Source organism: Taudactylus pleione, unplaced genomic scaffold (assembly GCF_031769625.1).
Source record: "Taudactylus pleione unplaced genomic scaffold, aTauple2 ptg000400l, whole genome shotgun sequence".
Classification (NCBI taxonomy): domain Eukaryota; kingdom Metazoa; phylum Chordata; class Amphibia; order Anura; family Myobatrachidae; genus Taudactylus; species Taudactylus pleione.
Window position 1 is genome coordinate 664,105 of NW_028284802.1, and position 21,356 is coordinate 685,460.

At 41.7% G+C, this 21,356-nt stretch overlaps 1 protein-coding gene across 8 annotated transcripts in view; it reads right to left on the reverse strand.

Annotated features, from left to right (window-relative positions):
• The window catches only part of SYNGAP1 (synaptic Ras GTPase activating protein 1), a 453,461-nt gene that overhangs the window by 344,768 nt on the left and 87,337 nt on the right, over positions 1-21,356 (reverse strand). For all 8 annotated transcript variants that reach the window (XM_088446589.1, XM_088446594.1, XM_088446587.1 and 5 more), the window contains exon 3: positions 20,588-20,693. In XM_088446589.1, the coding sequence (XP_088302715.1) occupies positions 20,588-20,693 (106 nt within the window). The remainder of the gene's footprint in view (positions 1-20,587; positions 20,694-21,356) is intronic.

Sequence of the window (21,356 nt, forward strand, 5' to 3'; positions counted from 1 at the left end):
CTTGTGTTATGTGATCATTATGTGGCGTGTCCCCATGTCACCAGTATTAGGTGATGAGTATATTGCCATATCCTCATGTCACCTTGTGTTATGGGATCATTATGTGGCGTGCCCCCATGTCACCAGTATTAGGTGATGATTATATTGCCATATCCTCATGTCACCTTGTGTTATAGGATCATTATGTGGCGTGCCCCCATGTCACCAGTATTAGGTGCTGATTATATTTCCATATCCTCATGTCATCTTGTGTTATGTGGTCATTATGTGGCGTGCCCCCATGTCACCAGTATTAGGTGATGATTATATTTCCATATCCTCATGTCACCTTGTGTTATGTGATCATTATGTGGCGTGTCCCCATGTCACCAGTATTAGGTGATGATTATATTGCCATATCCTCATGTCACCTTGTGTTATGTGATCATTATGTGGCGTATCCCCATTTCACCACTATTAGGTGATGATTATATTGCCATATCCTCATGTCACTTTGTGTTATGTGATCATTATGTGGCGTGCCCCCATGTCACCAGTATTAGGTGATGATTATATTGCCATATCCTCATGTCACCTTGTGTTATGCGATCATTATGTGGCGTGCCCCCATGTCACCAGTATTAGGTGATGACTATATTGCCATATCCTCATGTCACTTTGTGTTATGTGATCATTATGTGGCGTGCCCCCATGTCACCAGTATTAGGTGATGATTATATTGCCATATCCTCATGTCACCTTGTGTTATGTGATCATTATGTGGTGTGCCCCCATGTCACCAGTATTAGGTGATGATTATATTGCCATATCCTCATGTCACCTTGTGTTATGCGATCATTATGTGGCGTGCCCCTATGTCACCAGTATTAGGTGATGACTATATTGCCATATCCTCATGTCACTTTGTGTTATGTGATCATTATGTGGCGTGCCTCCATGTCACCAGTGTTAGGCGATGATTATATTGCCATATCCTCATGTCACCTTGTGTTATGTGATCATTATGTGGCGTGCCCCCATGTCACCAGTATTAGGTGATGATTATATTGCCATATCCTCATGTCACCTTGTGTTATGTGATCATTATGTGGCGTGCCCCCTATGTCACCAGTATTAGGTGATGATTATATTGCCATATCCTCATGTCACCTTGTGTTATGTGATCATTATGTGGCGTGCCCCTATGTCACCAATATTAGGTGATGATTATATTGCCATATCCTCATGTCACATTGTGTTTTGTGATCATTATGTAGCGTGCCCCCATGTCACCAGTATTAGGTGATGATTATATTGCCATATCCTCATGTCACCTTGTGTTATGGGATCATTATGTGGCGTGCCCCCATGTCACCAGTATTAGGTGATGATTTTATTGCCATATCCTCAAGTCACCTTGTGTTATGTGATCATTATGTGGCGTGCCCCCATGTCACCAGTATTAGGTGATGATTATATTTACATATCCTCATGTCACCTTGTGTTATGTGATCATTATGTGGCGTGTCCCCATGTCACCAGTATTAGGTGATAATTATATTGCCATATCCTCATGTCACCTTGTGTTATGGGATCATTATGTGGCGTGCCCCCATGTCACCAGTATTAGGTGATGATTATATTGCCATATCCTCATGTCACCTTGTGTTATAGGATCATTATGTGGCGTGCCCCCATGTCACCAGTATTAGGTGCTGATTATATTTCCATATCCTCATATCATCTTGTGTTATGTGGTCATTATGTTGCGTGCCCCCATGTCACCAGTATTAGGTGATGATTATATTTCCATATCCTCATGTCACCTTGTGTTATGTGATCATTATGTGGCATGCCCCCATGTCACCAGTATTAGATGATGATTATATTGCCATATCCTCATGTCATCTTGTGTTATGGGATCATTATGTGGCATGCCCCCATGTCACCAGTATTAGGTGATGATTATATTGCCATATCCTCATGTCACCTTGTGTTATGTGATCATTATGTGGCGTGTCCCCATGTCACCAGTATTAGGTGATGATTATATTGCCATATCCTCATGTCACCTTGTGTTATGTGATCATTATGTGGCGTGCGCCCATGTCACCAGTATTAGGTGATGATTATATTCCCATATCCTCAGGTCACCTTGTGTTATGTGATCATTATGTGGCGTGACCCCATGTCACCAGTATTAGGTGAAGATTATATTGCTATACCCTCAAGTAACCTTGTGTTATGTGATCATTATGTGGCGTGCCCCCATGTCACCAGTATTAGGTGATGATTATATTGCCATATCCTCATGTCACCCTGTGTTATGTGATCATTATGTGGCGTGCCCCCATGTCACCAATATTAGGTGATGATTATATTCCCATATCCTCATGTCATCTTGTGTTATGTGATCATTATGTGGCGTGCTCCCATGTCACCAGTATTAGGTGATGATTATATTGCCAAATCCTCATGTCACCTTATGTTATGTGATCATTATGTGGCGTGCCCCAATGTCACCAGTATTAGGTGGTGATTATATTGCCATATCCTCATGTCACCTTGTGTAATGTGATCATTATGTGGCGTGTCCCCATGTCACCAGTATTAGGTGATGATTATATTGCCATATCCTCATGTCACATTGTGTTATGCGATCATTATGTGGCATGTCCCCATGTCACCAGTATTAGGTGATGATTATATTGCCATATCCTCATGTCACCTTGTGTTATGCGGTCATTATGTGGCGTGCCCCCATGTCACCAGTATTAGGTGATGATTATATTGCCGTATCCACATGTCACCTTGTGTTATGGGATCATTATGTGGTGTGCCCCCATGTCACCAGTATTAGATGATAATTATATTGCCGTATCCTCATGTCATCTTGTGTTATGGGATTATTATGTGGTGTGCCCCCATGTCACCAGTATTAGGTGATGATTATATTGCCATATCCACATGTCACCTTGTGTTAAGCGATCATTATGTGGTGTGTCCCGATGTCACCAGTATTAGGTGATGATTATATTGCCATATCCTCAAGTCAACTTGTGTTATGCGATCATTATGTGGCATGTCCCCATGTCACCAGTATTAGGTGATGATTACAATGCCATATCCTCATGTCACATTGTGTTATGCGATCATTATGAGGCATGTCCCCATGTCACCAGTATTAGGTGATGATTATATTGCCATATCCTCATGTCATCTTGTGTTATGTGATCATTATGTGGCGTGCCCCCATGTCACCAGTATTAAGTAATTATTATATTGCCATATCCTCATGTCACCTTGTGTTATGTGATCATTATGTGGCGTGTCCCCATTTCACCAGTATTAGGTGATGATTATATAGCCATATCCTCATGTCATCTTGTGTTATGTGATCATTATGTGGCGTGCCCCCATGTCACCAGTATTAGGTGATGATTATATTGCAATATCCTCATGTCACATTGTGTTATGCGATCATTATGTGGCGTGCCCCCATGTCACCAGTATTAGGTGGTGATTATATTGCCATATCCTCATGTCACCTTGTGTTATGTGATCAGTATGTGGTGTGCCCCCATGTCACCAGTATTAGGTGATGATTATATTGCCATATCCTCATGTCATCTTGTGTTATGTGATCATTATGTGGCGTGCCCCCATGTCACCAGTATTAGGTGATGATTATATTGCCATATCCTCATGTCACCATGTGTTATGGGATCATTATGTGGCGTGCCCCTATGTCACCAGTATTAGGTGATGATTATATTGCCATATCCTCATATCACCTTGTGTTATGTGATCATTATGTGGCGTGTCCCCATTTCACCAGTATTAGGTGATGATTATATTGCCATATCCTCATGTCACCTTGTGTTATGTGATCATTATGTGGCGTGCCCCTATGTCACCAGTATTAGGTGATGATTATATTCCCATATCCTCATGTCACCTAGTGTTATACGATCATTATGTGGCGTGCCCCCATGTCACCAGTATTAGGTGATGATTATATTGCCATATCCTCATGTCACCTTGTGTTATGTGATCATTATGTGGCGTGTCCCCATGTCACCAGTATTAGGTGATGATTATATTGCCATATCCTCATGTCACCTTGTGTTATGTGATCATTATGTGGCGTGTCCCCATGTCACCAGTATTAGGTGATGATTATATTGCCATATCCTCATGTCACCTTGTGTTATGTGATCATTATGTGGCGTGCGCCCATGTCACCAGTATTAGGTGATGATTATATTCCCATATCCTCAGGTCACCTTGTGTTATGTGATCATTATGTGGCGTGACCCCATGTCACCAGTATTAGGTGAAGATTATATTGCTATATCCTCAAGTAACCTTGTGTTATGTGATCATTATGTGGCGTGCCCCCATGTCACCAGTATTAGGTGATGATTATATTGCCATATCCTCATGTCACCCTGTGTTATGTGATCATTATGTGGCGTGCCCCCATGTCACCAATATTAGGTGATGATTATATTCCCATATCCTCATGTCATCTTGTGTTATGTGATCATTATGTGGCGTGCTCCCATGTCACCAGTATTAGGTGATGATTATATTGCCAAATCCTCATGTCACCTTATGTTATGTGATCATTATGTGGCGTGCCCCAATGTCACCAGTATTAGGTGGTGATTATATTGCCATATCCTCATGTCACCTTGTGTAATGTGATCATTATGTGGCGTGTCCCCATGTCACCAGTATTAGGTGATGATTATATTGCCATATCCTCATGTCACATTGTGTTATGCGATCATTATGTGGCATGTCCCCATGTCACCAGTATTAGGTGATGATTATATTGCCATATCCTCATGTCACCTTGTGTTATGCGGTCATTATGTGGCGTGCCCCCATGTCACCAGTATTAGGTGATGATTATATTGCCGTATCCACATGTCACCTTGTGTTATGGGATCATTATGTGGTGTGCCCCCATGTCACCAGTATTAGATGATAATTATATTGCCGTATCCTCATGTCACCTTGTGTTATGTGATCATTATGTGGCGTGCCCCCATGTCACCAGTATTAGGTGATGATTATATTGCCATATCCACATGTCACCTTGTGTTAAGCGATCATTATGTGGTGTGTCCCGATGTCACCAGTATTAGGTGATGATTATATTGCCATATCCTCAAGTCAACTTGTGTTATGCGATCATTATGTGGCATGTCCCCATGTCACCAGTATTAGGTGATGATTACAATGCCATATCCTCATGTCACATTGTGTTATGCGATCATTATGAGGCATGTCCCCATGTCACCAGTATTAGGTGATGATTATATTGCCATATCCTCATGTCATCTTGTGTTATGTGATCATTATGTGGCGTGCCCCCATGTCACCAGTATTAAGTAATTATTATATTGCCATATCCTCATGTCACCTTGTGTTATGTGATCATTATGTGGCGTGTCCCCATTTCACCAGTATTAGGTGATGATTATATAGCCATATCCTCATGTCATCTTGTGTTATGTGATCATTATGTGGCGTGCCCCCATGTCACCAGTATTAGGTGATGATTATATTGCAATATCCTCATGTCACATTGTGTTATGCGATCATTATGTGGCGTGCCCCCATGTCACCAGTATTAGGTGGTGATTATATTGCCATATCCTCATGTCACCTTGTGTTATGTGATCAGTATGTGGTGTGCCCCCATGTCACCAGTATTAGGTGATGATTATATTGCCATATCCTCATGTCATCTTGTGTTATGTGATCATTATGTGGCGTGCCCCCATGTCACCAGTATTAGGTGATGATTATATTGCCATATCCTCATGTCACCATGTGTTATGGGATCATTATGTGGCGTGCCCCTATGTCACCAGTATTAGGTGATGATTATATTGCCATATCCTCATATCACCTTGTGTTATGTGATCATTATGTGGCGTGTCCCCATTTCACCAGTATTAGGTGATGATTATATTGCCATATCCTCATGTCACCTTGTGTTATGTGATCATTATGTGGCGTGCCCCTATGTCACCAGTATTAGGTGATGATTATATTCCCATATCCTCATGTCACCTAGTGTTATACGATCATTATGTGGCGTGCCCCCAAGTCACCAGTATTAGGTGATGATTATATTGCCATATCCTCATGTCACCTTGTGTTATGTGATCATTATGTGGCGTGTCCCCATGTCACCAGTATTAGGTGATGATTATATTGCCATATCCTCATGTCACATTGTGTTATGTGATCATTATGTGGCGTGCCCCAATGTCACCAGTATTAGGTGATGATTATATTGCCATATCCTCATGTCACATTGTGTTATGTGATCATTATGTGGCGTGCCCCCATGTCACCAGTATTAGGTGATGATTATATTGCCATAAAATCATGTCACATTGTGTTTTGTGATCATTATGTGGCGTGCCCCCATGTTACCAGTATTAGGCGATGATTATATTGCCATATCCTCATGTCACCTTGTGTTATGTGATCATTATGTGGCATGCCCCCATGTCACCAGTATTAGGTGATAATTATATTGCAATATCCTCATGTCACCTTGTGTTATGTGATCATTATGTGGCGTGCCCCCATGTCACCATTATTAGGCGAAGATTATATTGCCATATCCTCATGTCACCTTGTGTTATGTGATCATTATGTGGCGTGCCCCCATGTCACCAGTATTAGGTGATGATTATATTGCCATATCCTCATGTCACATTGTGTTATGTGATCATTATGTGGCGTGCCCCATTGTCACCAGTATTAGGTGATGATTATATTGCCATATCCTCATGTCACCTTGTGTTATATGATCATTATGTGGCGTGCCCCCTATGTCACCAGTATTAGGTGATGATTATTTTGCCATATCCTCATGTCACATTGTGTTATGTGATCATTATGTGGCATGCCCCCATGTCACCAGTATTAGGTGATGATTATATTGCCATATCCTCATGTCACATTGTGTTATGTGATCATTATATGGCATGCCCCCATGTCAATAGTATTAGGTGATGATTATATTGCCATATCCTCATGTCACCTTGTGTTATGGGATCATTATGTGGCGTGCCCCCATGTCACCAATATTAGGTGATGATTATATTCCCATATCCTCCTGTCATCTTGTGTTATGTGATCATTAGGTGGCGTGCCCCCATGTCACCAGTATTAGGTGATGATTATATTGCCATATCCTCATGTCACCTTGTGTTATGTGATCATTATGTGGCGTGCCCACATGACACGAGTATTAGGTGATGATTATATTGCCATATCCTCATGTCACATTGTGTTATGTGATCATTATGTGGCGTGCCCCTATGTCACCAGTATTAGGTGATGATTATATTGCCATATCCTCATGTCACATTGTGTTATGTGATCATTATGTGGCGTGCCCCTATGTCACCAGTATTAGGCAATGATTATATTGCCATATCCTCATGTCACATTGTGTTATGTGATCATTATGTGGCGTGCCCCTATGTCACCAGTATTAGGTGATGATTATATTGCCATATCCTCATGTCACATTGTGTTATGTGATCATTATGTGGCGTGCCCCTATGTCAGCAGTATTAGGCAATGATTATATTGCCATATCCTCATGTCACCTTGTGTTATGTGATCATTATGTGGCGTGCCCCCATGTCACCAGTATTAGGTGATGATTATATTGCCATATCCTCATGTCACCTTGTGTTATGTGATCACTATGTGGCGTGCCCCCATGTCACCAGTATTAGGTGACGATTATATTGCCATATCCTCATGTCACCTTGTGTTATACGATCATTATGTGGCATGCCCCCATGTCACCAGTATTAGGTGATGATTATATTGCCATATCCTCATGTCACCTTGTGTTATGTGATCATTATGTGGCGTGCCCCCATGTCACCAGTATTAGGTGATGATTATATTGCCATATTCTCATGTAACCTTGTGTTTTGTGATCATTATGTGGCGTACCCCATGTCACCAGTATTAGGCGATGATTATATTGCCATGTCCTCATGTCACCTTGTGTTATACGATCATTATGTGGCGTGATCCTATGTTACCAGTATCAGGCGATGATTATATTGCCATATCCTCATATCACCTTGTGTTATGTGATCATTATGTGGCGTGCCCCCATGTCACCAGTATTAGGTGATGATTATATTGCCATATCCTCATGTCATCTTGTGTTATGTGATCATTATGTGGCGTGCCCCTATGTCACCAAAATTAGGCAATGATTATATTGCCATATCCTCATGTCACCTTGTGTTATGAGATCATTATGTGGCGTGCCCCTATGTCACCAGTATTAGGTGATGATTATATTACCATATCCTCATGTCATCTTGTGTTATGTGATCATTATGTGGCGTGCCCCCATGTCACCAGTATTAGGTGATGATTATATTACCATATCCTCATGTCATCTTGTGTTATGTGATCATTATGTGGCGTGCCCCCATGTCACCAGTATTAGGTGATGATTATATTGCCATATCCTCATGTCACCCTGTGTTATGTGATCATTATGTGGCGTGCCCCCATGTCACCAGTATTAGGTGATGATTATATTGCCATATCCTTATGTTACCTTGTGTTATGTGATCATTATGTGGCGTGCCCCCATGTCACCAGTATTAGGTGATGATTATATTGCCATATCCTCATGTCACCTTGTGTTATGTGATCATTATGTGGCGTGCCCCCATGTCACCAGTATTAGGTGATGATAATATTACCATATCCTCATGTCACCTTGTGTTATGTGATCATTATGTGGCGTGTCCCCATTTCACCAGTATTAGGTGATGATTATATTGCCATATCCTCATGTCACCTTGTGTTATGTGATCATTATGTGGCATGCCCCCATGTCACCAGTATTAGGTGATGATTATATTGCCATATCCTCATGTCACCTTGTGTTATGTGATCATTATGTGGCATGCCCCTATGTCACCAGTATTAGGTGATGATTATATTCCCATATCCTCATGTCACCTAGTGTTATACGATCATTATGTGGCGTGCCCCCATGTCACCAGTATTAGGTGATGATTATATTGCCATATCCTCATGTCACCTTGTGTTATGTGATCATTATGTGGCGTGTCCCCATGTCACCAGTATTAGGTGATGATTATATTGCCATATCCTCATGTCACATTGTGTTATGTGATCATTATGTGGCATGCCCCAATGTCACCAGTATTAGGTGATGATTATATTGCCATATCCTCATGTCACATTGTGTTATGTGATCATTATGTGGCGTGCCCCCATGTCACCAGTATTAGGTGATGATTATATTGCCATAAAATCATGTCACATTGTGTTTTGTGATCATTATGTGGCGTGCCCCCATGTTACCAGTATTAGGCGATGATTATATTGCCATATCCTCATGTCATCTTGTGTTATGTGATCATTATGTGGCGTGCCCCCATGTCACCAGTATTAGGTGATAATTATATTGCCATATCCTCATGTCACCTTGTGTTATGTGATCATTATGTGGCGTGCCCCCATGTCACCATTATTAGGCGAAGATTATATTGCCATATCCTCATGTCACCTTGTGTTATGTGATCATTATGTGGCGTGCCCCCATGTGACCAGTATTAGGTGATGATTATATTGCCATATCCTCATGTCACATTGTGTTATGTGATCATTATGTGGCGTGCCCCTATGTCACCAGTATTAGGTGATGATTATTTTGCCATATCCTCATGTCACATTGTGTTATGTGATCATTATGTGGCATGCCCCCATGTCACCAGTATTAGGTGATGATTATATTGCCATATCCTCATGTCACATTGTGTTATGTGATCATTATGTGGCATGCCCCCATGTCACCAGTATTAGGTGATGATTATATTGCCATATCCTCATGTCACCTTGTGTTAAGGGATCATTATGTGGCCTGCCCCTATGTCACCAGTATTAGGTGATGATTATATTCCCATATCCTCATGTCACATTGTGTTATGTGATCATTATGTGGCGTGCCCCCATGTCACCAGTATTAGGTGATGATTATATTGCCATATCCTCATGTCACATTGTGTTATGTGATCATTATGTGGCGTGCCCCCATGTCACCAGTATTAGGTGATGATTATATTGCCATATCCTCATGTCACATTGTGTTATGTGATCATTATGTGGCGTGCCCCCATGTCACCAGTATTAGGTGATGATTATATTGCCATATCCTCATGTCACATTGTGTTATGTGATCATTATGTGGCGTGCCCCCATGTCACCAGTATTAGGTGATGATTATATTGCCATATCCTCATGTCACATTGTGTTATGTGATCATTATGTGGCGTGCCCCCATGTCACCAGTATTAGGTGATGATTATATTGCCATATCCTCATGTCACCTTGTGTTATATGATCATTATGTGGCGTGCCCACATGTCACCAGTATTAGGTGATTATATTGCCATATCCTCAAGTCACATTGTGTAATGTCATCATTATGTGGCGTGCCCCCTATGTCACCAGTATTAGGTGATGATTATTTTGCCATATCCTCATGTCACATTGTGTTATGTGATCATTATGTGGCATGCCCCCATGTCACCAGTATTAGGTGATGATTATATTGCCATATCCTCATGTCACCTTGTGTTATGTGATCATTATGTGGCATGCCCCCATGTCACCAGTATTAGGTGATGATTATATTGCCATATCCTCATGTCACCTTGTGTTATGTGATCATTATGTGGCGTGTCCCCATGTCACCAGTATTAGGTGGGTGATTATATTGCCATATCCTCATGTCACCTTGTGTCATGGGATCATTATGTGGCGTGCCCCCATGTCACCAGTATTAGGTGATGATTATATTGCCATATCCTCATGTCACCTTATGTTATGGGATCATTATGTGGCGTGCCCCCATGTCACCAGTATTAGGTGATGATTATATTGCCAAATCCTCATGTCACCTTGTGTTATGTGATCATTATGTGGCGTGCTCCCATGTCACCAGTATTAGGTGATGATTATATTTCCATATCCTCATGTCACCTTGTGTTATGTGATCATTATGTGGCGTGTCCCCATGTCACCAGTATTAGGTGATGAGTATATTGCCATATCCTCATGTCACCTTGTGTTATGGGATCATTATGTGGCGTGCCCCCATGTCACCAGTATTAGGTGATGATTATATTGCCATATCCTCATGTCACCTTGTGTTATAGGATCATTATGTGGCGTGCCCCCATGTCACCAGTATTAGCTGCTGATTATATTTCCATATCCTCATGTCATCTTGTGTTATGTGGTCATTATGTGGCGTGCCCCCATGTCACCAGTATTAGGTGATGATTATATTTCCATATCCTCATGTCACCTTGTGTTATGTGATCATTATGTGGCGTGTCCCCATGTCACCAGTATTAGGTGATGATTATATTGCCATATCCTCATGTCACCTTGTGTTATGTGATCATTATGTGGCGTGTCCCCATTTCACCACTATTAGGTGATGATTATATTGCCATATCCTCATGTCACTTTGTGTTATGTGATCATTATGTGGCGTGCCCCCATGTCACCAGTATTAGGTGATGATTATATTGCCATATCCTCATGTCACCTTGTGTTATGCGATCATTATGTGGCGTGCCCCCATGTCACCAGTATTAGGTGATGACTATATTGCCATATCCTCATGTCACTTTGTGTTATGTGATCATTATGTGGCGTGCCCCCATGTCACCAGTATTAGGTGATGATTATATTGCCATATCCTCATGTCACCTTGTGTTATGTGATCATTATGTGGTGTGCCCCCATGTCACCAGTATTAGGTGATGATTATATTGCCATATCCTCATGTCACCTTGTGTTATGCGATCATTATGTGGCGTGCCCCTATGTCACCAGTATTAGGTGATGACTATATTGCCATATCCTCATGTCACTTTGTGTTATGTGATCATTATGTGGCGTGCCTCCATGTCACCAGTGTTAGGCGATGATTATATTGCCATATCCTCATGTCACCTTGTGTTATGTGATCATTATGTGGCGTGCCCCCATGTCACCAGTATTAGGTGATGATTATATTGCCATATCCTCATGTCACCTTGTGTTATGTGATCATTATGTGGCGTGTCCCCATGTCACCAGTATTAGGTGATGATTATATTGCCATATCCTCATGTCACATTGTGTTATGTGATCATTATGTGGCATGCCCCAATGTCACCAGTATTAGGTGATGATTATATTGCCATATCCTCATGTCACATTGTGTTATGTGATCATTATGTGGCGTGCCCCCATGTCACCAGTATTAGGTGATGATTATATTGCCATAAAATCATGTCACATTGTGTTTTGTGATCATTATGTGGCGTGCCCCCATGTTACCAGTATTAGGCGATGATTATATTGCCATATCCTCATGTCACCTTGTGTTATGTGATCATTATGTGGCGTGCCCCCATGTCACCAGTATTAGGTGATAATTATATTGCCATATCCTCATGTCACCTTGTGTTATGTGATCATTATGTGGCGTGCCCCCATGTCACCATTATTAGGCGAAGATTATATTGCCATATCCTCATGTCACCTTGTGTTATGTGATCATTATGTGGCGTGCCCCCATGTGACCAGTATTAGGTGATGATTATATTGCCATATCCTCATGTCACATTGTGTTATGTGATCATTATGTGGCGTGCCCCTATGTCACCAGTATTAGGTGATGATTATTTTGCCATATCCTCATGTCACATTGTGTTATGTGATCATTATGTGGCATGCCCCCATGTCACCAGTATTAGGTGATGATTATATTGCCATATCCTCATGTCACATTGTGTTATGTGATCATTATGTGGCATGCCCCCATGTCACCAGTATTAGGTGATGATTATATTGCCATATCCTCATGTCACCTTGTGTTAAGGGATCATTATGTGGCCTGCCCCTATGTCACCAGTATTAGGTGATGATTATATTCCCATATCCTCATGTCACATTGTGTTATGTGATCATTATGTGGCGTGCCCCCATGTCACCAGTATTAGGTGATGATTATATTGCCATATCCTCATGTCACATTGTGTTATGTGATCATTATGTGGCGTGCCCCCATGTCACCAGTATTAGGTGATGATTATATTGCCATATCCTCATGTCACATTGTGTTATGTGATCATTATGTGGCGTGCCCCCATGTCACCAGTATTAGGTGATGATTATATTGGCATATCCTCATGTCACATTGTGTTATGTGATCATTATGTGGCGTGCCCCCATGTCACCAGTATTAGGTGATGATTATATTGCCATATCCTCATGTCACATTGTGTTATGTGATCATTATGTGGCGTGCCCCCATGTCACCAGTATTAGGTGATGATTATATTGCCATATCCTCATGTCACCTTGTGTTATATGATCATTATGTGGCGTGCCCACATGTCACCAGTATTAGGTGATTATATTGCCATATCCTCAAGTCACATTGTGTAATGTCATCATTATGTGGCGTGCCCCCTATGTCACCAGTATTAGGTGATGATTATTTTGCCATATCCTCATGTCACATTGTGTTATGTGATCATTATGTGGCATGCCCCCATGTCACCAGTATTAGGTGATGATTATATTGCCATATCCTCATGTCACCTTGTGTTATGTGATCATTATGTGGCATGCCCCCATGTCACCAGTATTAGGTGATGATTATATTGCCATATCCTCATGTCACCTTGTGTTATGTGATCATTATGTGGCGTGTCCCCATGTCACCAGTATTAGGTGGGTGATTATATTGCCATATCCTCATGTCACCTTGTGTCATGGGATCATTATGTGGCGTGCCCCCATGTCACCAGTATTAGGTGATGATTATATTGCCATATCCTCATGTCACCTTATGTTATGGGATCATTATGTGGCGTGCCCCCATGTCACCAGTATTAGGTGATGATTATATTGCCAAATCCTCATGTCACCTTGTGTTATGTGATCATTATGTGGCGTGCTCCCATGTCACCAGTATTAGGTGATGATTATATTTCCATATCCTCATGTCACCTTGTGTTATGTGATCATTATGTGGCGTGTCCCCATGTCACCAGTATTAGGTGATGAGTATATTGCCATATCCTCATGTCACCTTGTGTTATGGGATCATTATGTGGCGTGCCCCCATGTCACCAGTATTAGGTGATGATTATATTGCCATATCCTCATGTCACCTTGTGTTATAGGATCATTATGTGGCGTGCCCCCATGTCACCAGTATTAGCTGCTGATTATATTTCCATATCCTCATGTCATCTTGTGTTATGTGGTCATTATGTGGCGTGCCCCCATGTCACCAGTATTAGGTGATGATTATATTTCCATATCCTCATGTCACCTTGTGTTATGTGATCATTATGTGGCGTGTCCCCATGTCACCAGTATTAGGTGATGATTATATTGCCATATCCTCATGTCACCTTGTGTTATGTGATCATTATGTGGCGTGTCCCCATTTCACCACTATTAGGTGATGATTATATTGCCATATCCTCATGTCACTTTGTGTTATGTGATCATTATGTGGCGTGCCCCCATGTCACCAGTATTAGATGATGATTATATTGCCATATCCTCATGTCACCTTGTGTTATGCGATCATTATGTGGCGTGCCCCCATGTCACCAGTATTAGGTGATGACTATATTGCCATATCCTCATGTCACTTTGTGTTATGTGATCATTATGTGGCGTGCCCCCATGTCACCAGTATTAGGTGATGATTATATTGCCATATCCTCATGTCACCTTGTGTTATGTGATCATTATGTGGTGTGCCCCCATGTCACCAGTATTAGGTGATGATTATATTGCCATATCCTCATGTCACCTTGTGTTATGCGATCATTATGTGGCGTGCCCCTATGTCACCAGTATTAGGTGATGACTATATTGCCATATCCTCATGTCACTTTGTGTTATGTGATCATTATGTGGCGTGCCTCCATGTCACCAGTGTTAGGCGATGATTATATTGCCATATCCTCATGTCACCTTGTGTTATGTGATCATTATGTGGCGTGCCCCCATGTCACCAGTATTAGGTGATGATTATATTGCCATATCCTCATGTCACCTTGTGTTATGGGATCATTATGTGGCGTGCCCCCATGTCACCATTATTAGGTGATGATTATATTGCCATATCCTCATGTCACCTTGTGTTATGGGATCATTATGTGGCGTGCCCCCATGTCACCAGTATTAGGTGATGATTATATTGCCATATCCTCATGTCACCTTATGTTATGTGATCATTATGTGGCGTGCCCCTATGTCACCAGTATTAGGCGATGATTATATTGCCATATCCTCATGTCACCTTGTGTTATGTGATCATTATGTGGCGTGCCCCCATGTCACCAGTATTAGGTGATGATTTTATTGCCATATCCTCATGTCACCTTGTGTTATGTGATCATTATGTGGCGTGCTCCCATGTCATCAGTATTAGGTGATGATTATATTTACATATCCTCATGTCACCTTGTGTTATGTGATCATTATGTGGCGTGTCCCCATGTCACCAGTATTAGGTGATGATTATATTGCCATATCCTCATGTCACCTTGTGTTATGGGATCATTATGTGGCGTGCCCCCATGTCACCAGTATTAGGTGATGATTATATTGCCATATCCTCATGTCACCTTGTGTTATAGGATCATTATGTGGCGTGCCCCCATGTCACCAGTATTAGGTGCTGATTATATTTCCATATCCTCATATCATCTTGTGTTATGTGGTCATTATGTTGCGTGCCCCCATGTCACCAGTATTAGGTGATGATTATATTTCCATATCCTCATGTCACCTTGTGTTATGTGATCATTATGTGGCATGCCCCCATGTCACCAGTATTAGATGATGATTATATTGCCATATCCTCATGTCATCTTGTGCTATGGGATCATTATGTGGCATGCCCCCATGTCACCAGTATTAGGTGATGATTATATTGCCATATCCTCATGTCACCTTGTGTTATGTGATCATTATGTGGCGTGCCCCCATGTCACCAGTATTAGGTGATGATTATATTGCCATATCCTCGTGTCACCTTGTGTTATGTGATCATTATGTGGCGTGCTCCCATGTCACCAGTATTAGGTGATGATTATATTGCCATATCCTCATGTCATCTTGTGTTATGTGATCATTATGTGGCGTGCCCCCATGTCACCAGTATTAGGTGATGATTATATTCCCATATCCTCATGTCACATTGTGTTATGTGATCATTATGTGGCGTGCCCCCATGTCACCAGTATTAGGTGATGATTATATTGCCATATCCTCATGTCAGCTTGTGTTATGTGATCATTATGTGGCGTGCCCCCATGTCACCAGTATTAGGCGATGATTATATTACTATATCCTCATGTCACATTGTGTTATGTGATCATTATGTGGCGTGCCCCCATGTCACCAGTATTAGGTGATGATTATATTGCCATATCCTCATGTCACATTGTGTTTTGTGATCATTATGTGGCGTGCCCCCATGTCACCAGTATTAGGTGATGATTATATTGCCATATCCTCATGTCACCTTGTGTTATGTGATCATTATGTGACGTGCCCCAATGTCACCAGTATTAGGTGATGATTATATTACCATATCCTCATGTTACCTTGTGTTATGTGATCATTATGTGGCGTGCCCCTATGTCACCAGTATTAGGTGATGATTATATTGCCATATCCTCATGTCATCTTGTGTTATGTGATCATTATGTGGTGTGCCCCCATGTCACCAGTATTAGGTGATGATTATATTGCCATATCCTCATGTCATCTTGTGTTATGTGATCATTATGTGGCGTGCCCCCATGTCACCAGTATTAGGTGATGATTATATTGCCATATCCTCATGTCATCTTGTGTTATGTGATCATTATGTGGCTTGCCCCCATTTCACTAGTATTAGGTGATGATTATATTGCCATATCCTCATGTCATCTTGTGTTATGTGATCATTATGTGGCGTGCCCCCATGTCACCAGTATTAGGTGATGATTATATTGCCATATCCTCATGTCATCTTGTGTTATGTGATCATTATGTGGCATGCCCCCATGTCACCAGTATTAGGTGATGATTATATTGCCATATCCTCATGTCACATTGTGTTATGTGATCATTATGTGGCGTGCCCCTATGTCACCAGTATTAGGTGATGATTATATTGCCATATCCTCATGTCACCTTGTATTAAGTGATCAATATGTGGCGTGTCCCCATGTCACCAGTATTAGGTGATGATTATATTGCCATATCCTCATGTCACCTTGTGTTATGTGATCATTATGTGGCGTGCCCCCATGTCACCAGTATTAGGTGATGATTATATTGCCATATCCTCATGTCACCTTGTGTTATGTGATCATTATGTGGCGTGTCCCCATGTCACCAGTATTAGGTGATGATTATAGTGCCATATCCTCATGTCACATTGTGTTATGTGATCATTATGTGGCATGCCCCATTGTCACCAGTATTAGGTGATGATTATATTGCCATATCCTCATGTCACATTGTGTTATGCGATCATTATGTGGCGTGCCCCCATGTCACCAGTATTAGGTGATGATTATATTGCCATATCCTCATGTCACATTGTGTTATGTGATCATTATGTGGCGTGCCCCCATGTCACCAGTATTAGGTGATGATTATATTACCATATCCTCATGTCACCTTGTGTTATGTGATCATTATGTGGCGTGCTCCCATGTCACTAGTATTAGGTGATGATTATATTGCCATATCCTCATGTCACCTAGTGTTATGTGATCATTATGTGGCGTGTCCCTATGTGACCAGTATTAGGTGATAATTATATTACCATATCCTCATGTCACCATGTGTTATGTGATCAATATGTGGCGTGCCCCCATGTCACCAGTATTAGGTGATGATTATATTGCCATATCCTCATGTCACCTTGTGTTATGTGATCATTATGTGGCGTGCCCCCATGTCACGAGTATTAGGTGATGATTATATTGCCATATCCTCATGTCATCTTGTGTTATGTGATCATTATGTGGCGTGCCCCCATGTCACCAGTGTTAGGCGATGATTATATTGCCATATCCTCATGTCACATTGTGTTATGTGATCATTATGTGGCGTGTCCCCATGTCACCAGTATTAGGTGATGATTATATTACCATATCCTCATGTCACCTTGTGTTATGTGACCTTTATGTGGCGTGCTCCCATGTCACCAGTATTAGGTGATGATTATATTACCATATCCTCATGTCACCATGTGTTATGTGATCAATATGTGGCGTGCCCCCATGTCACCAGTATTAGGTGATGATTATATTGCCATATCCTCATGTTACCTTGTGTTATGTAATCATTATGTGGCATGCCCCCATGTCACGAGTATTAGGTGATGATTATATTGCCATATCCTCATGTCATCTTGTGTTATGTGATCATTATGTGGCGTGTCCCCATGTCACCAGTGTTAGGCGATGATTATATTGCCATATCCTCATGTCACATTGTGTTATGTGATCATTATGTGGCGTGTCCCCATGTCACCAGTATTAGGTGATGATTATATTACCATATCCTCATGTCACCTTGTGTTATGGGATCATTATGTGGCGTGCCCCCATGTCACCAGTATTAGTTGATGATTATATTGCCATGTCATCTTGTGTTATGTGATCATTATGTGGCGTGCCCCCATGTCACCAGTATTAGGTGATGATTATATTGCCATATCCTCATGTCATCTTGTGTTATGTGATCATTATGTGGCGTGCCCCCATGTCACCAGTGTTAGGCGATGATTATATTGCCATATCCTCATGTCACATTGTGTTATGTGATCATTATGTGGCGTGTCCCTATGTCACCAGTATTAGTCAATGATTATATTGCCATATCCTCATGTCATCTTGTGTTATGTGATCATTATGTGGCGTGCCCCCATGTCACCAGTATTAGGTGATGATTATATTGCCATATCCTCATGTCACCTTGTGTTATGTGATCATTATGTGGCGTGCCCCCATGTCACCAGTATTAGGCGATGATTATATTGCCATATCCTCAGGTCACCTTGTGTTATGTAATCATTATGTGGCGTGCCCCCATGTCACCAGTATTAGGTGATGATTATATTGCCATTTCCTCATGTCACATTGTTTTATGCGATCATTATGTTGGTGTGTTCCCATGTCACCTTGTGTCACAAGATCATTATGTTGGTGTGTTCCCATGTCACCTTGTATAATGAGATCATTATGTTGGTGTGTTCCCATTTCACCTTGTGTAATGAGATCATTATGTTGGTGTGTTCCCATGTCATCTTGTGTCACGGGATCATTACGTTGGTGTGTTCCCATGTCACCTTGTGTAATGAGATCATTATGTTGGTGTGTTCCCATGTCACCTTGTATAATGAGATCATTATGTTGGTGTGTTCCCATTTCACCTTGTGTAATGAGATCATTATGTTGGTGTGTTCCCATGTCATCTTGTGTCACGGGATCATTACGTTGGTGTGTTCCCATGTCACCTTGTGTAATGAGATCATTATGTTGGTGTGTTCCCATGTCACCTTGTGTCACGGGATCATTACGTTGGTGTGTTCCCATGTCACCTTGTGTTAGTAGATCATTATGTTGGTGTGTTCCCATGTCACCTTGTGTAATGAGATCATTATGTTGGTGTGTTCCCATGTCACCTTGTGTAATGAGATCATTATGTTGGTGTGTTCCCATGTCACCTTGTGTCACGGGATCATTACGTTGGTGTGTTCCCATGTCGCCTTGTGTTAGTAGATCATTATGTTGGTGTGTTACCATGTCACCTTGTGTAATGAGATCATTATGTTGGTGTGTTCCCATGTCACCTTGTGTCACGGGATCATTACGTTGGTGTGTTCCCATGTCACCTTTTGTTATTACATCATTATGTTGGTGTGTTCCCTTGTCACCTTGTGTCACAGGATCGTTACGTTGGTGTGTTCCCATGTCACCTTGTATCACGGGACCATTAGTTTGGTTTGTTCCCATGTCACCTTGTGTTACAAGATCATTATGTTGGTGTATTCCCATGTCACCTTGTATTATTAGATCATTATGCTGGTGTGTTCCCATGTCACCTTGTGTTACAGGATCATTATTCTCATGTCACCTTCAGTTATGCTATCATTATGTTGGTGTGTTCTCATGTCACCTTTTGTTATGAGATCATTATGTTGGTGTGTTCCCATGTCACCTTGTGTTATTGGATCATTATGTTGGTGTGTTCCCATGTCACCAGTATTAGGTGATGATTATATTGCCATATACTCATGTCACCTTGAGTTATGTTATCATTATGTTGGTGTGTTCTCATGTCACCTTTTGTTATGAGATCATTATGTTGGTGTGTTCCCATGTCACCTTGTTGGCAAAGTTGCCAAAGTCACACATTGTTGGCATGTTAAACACAAGTAAAAATTAGAGAGAATCCTCAGTACCGTGTTCGTCGGGATGCTTCCCCTCCACGGGGACGCTGACCGTGCGCCTCAGGAATTTGGTTCTTGTTGGATCACTTCTCCGCTCACGTATTAACAGCGGGTGAACCTAAAGAGAACAAAGAAAGCGATGAGTGGTTACAGGTGACAAAGTATACAGGATATAAAATGCTGGTTTCAAAACCAGTGCTCTCCCCCCTCCTAGTCTATTCCGTCACTGGCAGCACAGGCACAATGTAGTCACACAAGGCCATCATTTAGAGGTGAGGCCACACATCAAGACAAGTTCTCCAAGGTTGGACCTCTCCTATTCTCCCTCTGTAGGTGAGCTCATCAGCTCCTTTGGCCTCCAATATAATATCTATGCTGATGACACTCAGATCTACTTCTCCCCGGACCTCTCCCCCTCTCTCCTCACTCGTATCTCTAACTGTATCTCTGTAATTTCCTCCTGAATGTCCCAGCGTTTCTTGAACTTAACATGTGTAAGACTGAGCTGACCATCTCCCCACCCTCCCGACTAACCTAACCTCCCTTCATTTCATTATCTATTGGCAGCGCAACCACCTCCTCTAGCCCCAAAGTGCGCTGTCTTGGAGTTATCCTTGACTGCTCCCTCGCCTTCAATACACACATTCAGCACTTCTCAAAGTCCTGCCGCTTCCATCTAAGAAATATCTCCAGGACCAGACCCTTTCTCACACTGGAGACAACTAAAACCCTCATCCACTCACTGGTCATCTCCAGATTGGACTACTGTAACCTCCTCTTA